Raw genomic sequence first — 8,909 nt, 5'->3', positions numbered from 1 at the left:
TTCCATCGCATCACACGCACACAACGACAGTCCTGCTGCTGGGCGGACACGCGCGGACTAATTTTGTTCGAGACGAGGGTTCGGTCTCTTCGATTTGGTCGAATTGTAACGATGATTGGGTTGATGAAAAATTACAGTTTTTTGTACCTTGCTTGAAAGAGCTTATTTTTCCAATGGGTACTCGCTGTTCATTAGTAACGTGCAAAAGGATAAGACAAAAAACGGTCAAAGAATGATTCTGATGCCGAAATTATTTGTGCTGTACGTTGCGGAGAAGTAGAGCTGATTTCGACGCCTGCTGTTCAAATCAAATGAAGCTGCCACTTTTTTCCGTACGGCTAGGAGAAGTGGATGAACAAGGATGAATCTGTCATTCAAATACTTGTCAAATTTCATACAAAATCTACTTTTTCTCAGCGATAAGTTCATCCCTCATTCATGCTAGGTGAACCACTTCCCCTAGCCTATGGACCTTTGCACGAGTTCACTAATTTGACGTTTAAGCGGTGCCATATTCACTAGTTACCATGGTCACGTAAATAACACGGCACCGCTTAAACGTCAAATAGTGAACTCGTGCATTGGTCCATGGATCAATGCACGAGTTCACTAATTTGACTTTTGAGCGGTGCCGAATTCACTAGTTGCTATGGACCGATGCACGAGTTCATTATGAGACGTTTGAGCGGTGCCGTGTTATTTACGTGACCATGGCAACGAGTGAATTCGGCACCGCTCAAACGTCAAATTAGTAAACTCGTGCATTGGTCAATTATTCCGCTAGTAAAAGTGGGTAAAAGTGACATTTCGCTCATACTGGATCAGCTGTCAGAATGACTTTGGTTAAAAGGAGAAATTTTAATTGTGTGCTTTACTTTTCAAGTCCGTTCTTCACATAAGAGTTCATTCACAAATTTCATAACGCCAAAAATGTACTGTTTCGATACCCACTTAACCCTCGTAACACATTTTGTATGAATGTTTTACAAATTTTGTATGAGCTGTAACATTTTTAAAACACCCATCTGTAGTAGATAAGTATATAAATATCCCTTGAAAATATACAGAGTAGAACAAAAGGCAAAACCTTAGTAGATTGTTGCTGAGCGTGTTCGACACCAAGGTAGAAAACATAATTTGTTATTTGAAATGGAATCGGCAGACGGAAGAAATCGTGTTCTGAGCGATTGAGCGGCTTTCTCGAATCTTCTCTGCAGAGAGTGTGACGGGCTGAGCAGAGGGGAAAAATTCGGGTTGCAATTCGCGCAACTCTGTATATAGACCCTGGACGAGATGAGAGTAGATGGATGCTTCGGGTTGAAAGTAGAGCCGAATGTGAGTGTGTTGGTAAATTGCATGACGGGTTGATTCTTTGGCTTGTTCAACAGAAAGTGAGAGGGAAGGCGTCCAATCCTCGATAACAGCGCGTAGGAAAGAGATAGGTCTTTGGTTAAGCTTTCGGAGAAGCAACCGAACCAAATTAACACGAGCGAAGCTGCTCGCAGTAGATCGTTAGCGTAGGGTCGTGGTCGTTTGTGTGATTAAAGTGGATCATTCTGTTGGCTAATGTATCATCGATAAGATGTATTTCTCGGTCGGCCTCAGTTCGTGGCGAATTTATTGCACGTGTCCGTGACCAAGTTTTAGTGCTTTCAGAAAAATCGAGTGGAAAATTATCTAAAGGTACGACACCATCTACCCCCTTTAGCGTTATGAAATTTCTGAACAAGCCCTAACCCAAACATGAGAAGAAGGAATCAAATAAACCAAGAAAACAGGCCAGTTGTCAGTGAGCTGTCTCCTCTCTCTCGGATTCGGTACCCAAACTTGACAGATCTCAGAATACTTTTCTCAGCATTCTAGATTTTTCTCGATTACCAATATGCCAATAAAATTTTCTGGAAGGGACATGACGATCTTTATTTATTTAGTATTTAAAAAAAATCATGTATTTCATTCCTTGTTCTACGCTACCAGATGAACTATCAATTTTCCTTCATTCTTACACTCATTATCTGAAATTTCCTCGCTATCAGACGAACAGCCATTTATCCCACATTCTTGCTCTCATTATCCTAAACTGAATAATCTAGTAATTTAATATAAAATTGATTATTCAGAAATATATTACCTCTGGCAGGGCCCAAATAGCCGTATGTCTGACGGCTGTGCATTTTCGAAAGCATTTTGTGAAACACGAAGGCTTCGTTATTCGTTCCACACTCATTCGTTTCGTTACCCAATAGAAAGCAACGAACAAGAAAGGTGAAATGAAAGAGTAAGAATTTCGTTTCATTCGATTTCATTGAAATCTATCAAAATGTTTGAAATTGAATTTTACCAATTTTTTGCAATAGTAATGTATGTAACTTGTTAGGTAATAAAGTAAGATAGTGAAACTATGCGGGCCAACACGTCGTTCATTTGAATTAATCTGCTCCTAAAGTTAGAGACTACCGATTGAAAGAGCAGCTCGCTGCGTTGAGGCTCTGATTTATGACGCGCGATGCTCAAACAGCAGGAAAGAAATGAGAGACTACGCTTGCTGCGATGGAAGGAAAGGTTTGTCAGATTGAAACGAAACAGTAGAGTTTCAATTGAAAGGCAAGCTTGAGTCAGTCAGTTGGGGACTGAAAATGCTTTCAATGAAATGAAAATGTACGGCCCGAATCAGTAAACACGAAGCTATTTAATAGAGATGGTCGGGTCTCGGGTTTTCAAACCCGAAACCCGACCCGAACCCGAACCCGACGGGTACGGGTCGGGTTCGAAAATTTTAAAATTTTCGAGTTCGGGTTCGGGTCTGGTTTAGAGGCTATAGAATTATCGGGTACGGGTCGGGTTCGGGTGAGAGTTGTGAACAGAGTAACAACATGAAAGTTTCCCTATGCATCAGAAACGATGAATTTATCATTTTTTTAAACTCAGGTTTTATTCTGGTTCTTCTAGCAAAAAAAAAAATCGGGTTTCGGGTCGGGTTCGAGTTTGAACAACGAAAATTTTTGGAGTTCGGGTCGGGTCCGGGTTTGAAGAAATAAAATAAGTCGGGTAAGAGTCGGGTTCGGGTTAGGAAAATGTGAAACCCGACCATCTCTAAACAAGACCAAATGGACCATCGTGGTAGTCATGGGTTAGAGCCCCACTGGTCAATAATCTTTTTGGGTTGGAAACAGTCTCGTCTTTTCAGCGCATAGAGTATCTACGTAACTGCCACACCACAGACAAACAGACGTAACAGTTAAAACAATTATCAATTTAAACATAGTCACGTGAACATTTACGTCCAATGCTAAAAATACATCATATGTCCAACCGCGAACTAGGTGGCGGTAGTGAGCAAACGTCAAACTCGAATAAAAACAATGCAAGCGCCACCAGCTAACTATCGAATATTAGAATTGGACGCTATTCTATTGTGCGATGAAAATCTCGAAGACTTATTCAAACAGACTCAAGTCAGAAAAGTCAACAAACTTACTTCATCAATCCTACGTGTTTCGCAGACGAAATTCTACATGTTCCGCTCTAAACCAACTCGATTTTTCACTTCTAGAACGTTTAATTTCCGAATTTACAAAACGACGAAAGTAAGATTCTCCACTTTCGCAACCTAACCGCTACTTTCGCCGCTCCGTTCTATGGGAGACAAAGTGACTTAACCACGAATCAAAACAAAACACTACTTGAGTCGATTTTACACTGGTCCAAAAACGTCGTAGGTAACTGATTGAAACGGCTTGTCATTTTGTCATACAATTTTTGTGGGAAGTGATAGGAACTACCTTGAGTTTTAACGCGAGCTGATTGCATGCAAAATTTAAGCAATGTACACGGTAAAAAAATGTTAAAAAGGGGATTCATTTTAAAACAGTTTTAGAAGAAAGGTTGTGATTCTTCCTAATTAATTTTCTCAAAACCGTATGAAATTTACTTACCGTGCACCTCCGCTAATTTGAACGATACGTCATGCAAACCATCGGGGCTCATTTTTAATTTGAACTTCTTGTCACCCTAGAACCGTGTTTCTGCCCAACAAACAGTTTAGTGGAATAAGAGTTGAACAAACCACTCTAAAGCAAATTTGAGCTGAATAAACTGTTGTTCAGCTACTAATGTTACTTGGGTGGTTACCTCTTTCACTGTTTTGTTTTGATTTTGCGTTCCGTTCCACAGCGTTCCATTTCACTTTACTCCATTCCATGATCAAAATGACGTTTGAACCATTTTTAATCTGAACGGTGTGCAAATTAGCGGGGTACAAATTAAAAAGTGTTCAGATTAAATGTGGTCAAACCAACGGGGGTACCCGATACGTCGATTTGAAAAAGTAATCGAGAAATAATATGAGTGTTACGTCTGTTTGTCTGTGGCCACACGATACACACATGTAAAAATTATCAATTGGCATAGAAAGCTATACTTTAATAGCTGTAGATGTGTACATAAAGAAAAAGAAGCTGAGAAGCAGGCTCTGTCCCAGTTGAGACGCAAGAATGGACCTGTGCACGAGTATCTGACGTTTAAGCGGTGCCGTGTTATTTATATCACCTTGGCAACTAGTGAATTCGGCACCGCTCAAACGTCAAATCAGTGAACTCGTGCATTGGTCCATATGGTCCATATGGACCAATGCACAAGTTCACTGATTTGACGTTTGAGCGGTGCCGTATTCACTCGTTGCCATGGTCACATAAATAATACGACACCGCTCCAACGTCAACGACTGAAGCCATTCTTCTTCTTTCTTGTGTTACGTCCCAATTGGGACAAAGCCTGCTTCTCAGATTAGTGTTTTTATGAGCACTTGCACAGTTATTGACTGAGAGCTTTCTTTACCGATTGACCATTTTTGCATGTGTATATCGTGTGGCAGGTACAAAGATATTCTATGCCCTGGGATCGAGAAAATTTCCTTTACGAAAAGATCCTCGACCAGATTCGAACCCACGACCCTCAGCATGGTCATGCTGAATAGCTGCACGTTTACCGCTACGACTATCTGGGCCCCAGAGTGAATCCATGCATTGGTTCATTGACCAATGCACGAGTTTACTAATTTGACGTTTGAGCGGTGCCGAATTCACTCGTTGCCATGGTCACGTAAATAACACGGCACCGCTCAAACGTCTCATAATGAACTCGTGCATCGGTCCATAGCAACTAGTGAATTCGGCACCGCTCAAAAGTCAAATTAGTGAACTCGTGCATTGATCCATGGACCAATGCACGAGTTCACTATTTGACGTTTAAGCGGTGCCGTGTTATTTACGTGACCATGGTAACTAGTGAATATGGCACCGCTTAAACGTCAAATTAGTGAACTAGTGCAAAGGTCCATGGACCGATGCACGAGTTCACTAATTTGACGTTTGAGCGGTGCCGAATTCACTTGTTGCTATGGTTACGTAAATAACACGGCACCGCTCAAACGTTAAATAGTGAACTCGTGCATCGGTCCATTGGAACATAAAGTGTTCATGTTCATACATCACTTTAGCATCCACACGTGGTTTATGCACAGGCCTATCGATCGCAAAATTCTTAGATCGATTCCAAGTTACCACAAAAACTATTTCAGTTTTGAATTTTTGATTTCTCAAGGCAAATTAAAGAATGTCAACCCAATTTCTTGGGGCGCATTCTCGTGAGGTGTTTTTAATAGTTCATTTGCCTGAGTACTGGAATCTGGTAGAGGAATGTGCACTGTGGCTGCCGAAGTTGTTCCGGATAAAGCTGCTCGAATGACAATTTCTAATAGATTGAATACTACTGAACTTATTTAAGCCCCACAACCAACCAAGACCTTCAATTAGGTGTTGCTTAAAGCGGACGGGCACTGTGATTTGGATAACGAACTGTGGAATTCGACCTAAAGCATTGGGGTTCTAGAGAGATGAACCCAAAAATTCATTTGGAAAATTTGAACGCTTCAATCATCAAGCAATCATCAAAACAATGAATGATGGTAAATCGTCGGAATCAAAAAATACAAGTTTTCGTTTGGAAGTAATTTAGTAGTTATTTCACTGGAAAAACTCCACTCAAATGTTCGACAAAGTGCTCATCTCCCGGCAGGTGCCTGGCATAAATTTGGAATGCTTTTTCCGCGCAACCGGCATCTATCTGTTCAAGCCACATGTCGTCAATCGGAAGCTATTCGGCGCCAGCAATCTTCACACGTTTTCCTATCGTTATCGTGAGGGCGATTCGGCGGAACTTTTGGATGTGGCGGGATTACTGGCCGGTATCAAGGAACAAGTGGCGGGAAACTTGGAGAAAGTAGTTCAAAATGTGGAAAATGCTTGCAAGGGACAGAAACTTCAAAGCGTTCAGACGGTGGATGAATTCGACTTGAACAAACTGGACTTTAGTGGGCAACCGAAAGATAGTGGATTTGTGGTCATCAATAGATTTCTTCCCAGGAATTTGACCGTGTTTCGACCACTAGACGTACTGGCAGTTATAGGTAAGTAGCATTTATATTTTACAGGGCTGGTAGCAGATGTCTTTTTAGAGACATATTAATAGTTTAATAGTTTTATTATTAGAAAATACGTAAACCTTTTACATTTTATGCTTAGATGAGGTCATATTGTCTCTATTCAAACGCATGTTTAAAAAGTATATTTTTAATGGAAGGTCTCTAAACTCTTTTATACAGAATATATCATTAAAGTATTAAAAATATATAAATTTGTTTTTTTTTTTGGGAATGTTCTATACTATGTTAATTCTATTAGTCGATTATTGCTTGAATATCGAGTTATGGAAAGTTGACCTAGAATATCGAGTTAAACAAAGTCCTACAATCTAACTGAAAACCGAATTTCTATATTGCAGACTTCCACTCCCACTCAGTATCGATCACATGCCTTCAAGATGCGGAGAACAACCTAATTCCAAAGTATGCATTCTCGATGCAACTGGAACAAGAGCAGCTATCGATCAGATGCAATAACGACCTCAATCCTGACGAGAAGACATCCACGTGGCTCAAAGATGTCCTCTTCCAACGACTTCTCAAATGGGTCGAGAACAATATGCTGCAGGCAACTGCCCAACCTTCCAACAGAGACGAACTCATTTCCCTTTCATTGATTAACGACCTAGAAGAATACAACCGGCTCTACAGCGAACTGAAATCTAAATACGGCACCGAGATGGTCAAGATATGGCCCGAGACGACCGATCCCAGAAAGTACGTCTATGAGGACGTTGCCATTGCCACCTATCTGTTGCTGCTGTGGAAACAGGAACGTGAAGAACTGGGTTCCGATCGGTTGCAATCGTTCGTGGACATCGGTTGCGGCAATGGGTTGCTGGTATACATTCTGGCCTCCGAAGGTCACGATGGGCTTGGCATAGATTTGCGCCGGAGGAAAATATGGGACCTGTATCCGGCGAATGTGAAGCTGAAAGAGCAATCGATCGTACCCTCAGACAAAGCGTTGTTCCCGGACATTGATTGGATCATTGGGAACCATTCGGACGAACTGTCCCCGTGGATTCCGGTGCTGGCGGCGAGGAGCGCCTATCGCTGTCGTTACTTCCTGCTCCCATGCTGTGCCTTTGAGTTCGATGGTAACAAGTTTCAACGGCAGAACTCCGGCGTCAGTCAGTATACTGACTTCCTACGTTACGCACGGGAAATATCCGAGGTATGCGGTTTTGAAACGGCTGTGGACCGCCTAAAGATCCCCAGTACCAAACGGACCTGTTTGGTAGGTTCTTCGAGGACATACGACGAAAACCAGTTCCAGGAATACTTAGGTAAAATTCAGACTTTCATAGATTCCAGAGTTTCCGGTTCCGCGAAGGGGACTGATCTGAATTGGTCTGAAAACTTTCGGCCCAGGGAAAGTGTCGAGAAGGTCAGGAACTGCACTAAGCTGGAACGAAGCTTAATAGATGAAATTGTTGGAATTGTGTTCGAAGCGTTAATAGCAAAGAAACGAATGGCCACTGAATTTCCTGGGAGAAATTGGAATGCTGGTGGAAAGATCGGAATTGGAGATTTGGTGTCGCTGATCCCAAAAGACAAATTGACCAGTTTGAAATCGGAATGCGGTGGGCTGCAAACTTTGCTGAAGAACAATCATCAAATCTTTCAGGTTTTGAATGGTTGTGTTCAGCTGAGGATTCCAACCAGACAGGGCGAAAGCAGTAAAAGTGCTGAAGAGCTGGCGAAAAAGTCGAAAAAACAGAAGAATCCTAGAGTTGTGAACCTGAAGGAAAAACCTTGCTGGTTTCACAGTAACCATCCGGATGGTTGCCCATTCGAAGAGGAACAATGTAAATTTAAACATTTTTGAAATGGGTATTCTGTTTTTTGAGTGGTCATATGATGTCAAGTCCATAAGTCTCAAGACTGTCTGGGTCAATGATGATTAACACTCTAATACCCTATTTTTTATTATAATATTTCGCTATCTAAAACCGATTTGTTTGTACCCTGGGCCCCCACAAATCATGAAAAAATATTTAGTGAGGAGACTTGAATAACTGAATTCAAAAATACCCAAAGTACCTACATAGATAAATAGCATAAAACCAATTAGCAATGAGTTATAGCAGAACGGCCTTAAAAAAACACTAGTACGACCATAGGAAACTGTTTACTAAGGGAACACCCATCGTACTGGAACAACTATCTTTAACAACGACATTGATAAAGATTAGAAACGACTCAAAAACGTTTTGGATCAAAAAGTTTGAGCAACTTCATTTTTTTAACCTATGCTCACGTATTCATTTCAAATTTTATGTTTATCGTTTACCAAAACGAATCCTTTCCCACATCCAAACTCCCAGTGTTTTCTTGTGGAAGTGCAGAGGACTCCTCGACTCAACATTTCCTCTCCTATTCCCAAATGGATCTGTATTCGGACGCAACCGTGACAATTTAAGGT

At 41.3% G+C, this 8,909-nt stretch overlaps 1 protein-coding gene across 1 annotated transcript; it reads left to right on the top strand.

Moving 5' to 3' along the window:
- Nucleotides 1–5,931: 5,931 nt before the first annotated feature.
- Nucleotides 5,932–8,314, top strand: LOC5563748 (probable tRNA (uracil-O(2)-)-methyltransferase). Its single transcript, XM_021842141.1, has 2 exons — nt 5,932–6,466; nt 6,841–8,314. The coding sequence occupies exons 1-2, from the start codon at nt 6,046–6,048 to the stop codon at nt 8,310–8,312; spliced, it is 1,893 nt and encodes a 630-aa protein (XP_021697833.1). The 5' UTR covers nt 5,932–6,045; the 3' UTR covers nt 8,313–8,314.
- Nucleotides 8,315–8,909: the final 595 nt, after the last annotated feature.

The sequence above is a fragment of the Aedes aegypti genome, chromosome 2 (assembly GCF_002204515.2).
Source record: "Aedes aegypti strain LVP_AGWG chromosome 2, AaegL5.0 Primary Assembly, whole genome shotgun sequence".
NCBI lineage: Eukaryota > Metazoa > Arthropoda > Insecta > Diptera > Culicidae > Aedes > Aedes aegypti.
This window is presented reverse-complemented; position numbering and strand designations above follow the sequence as displayed.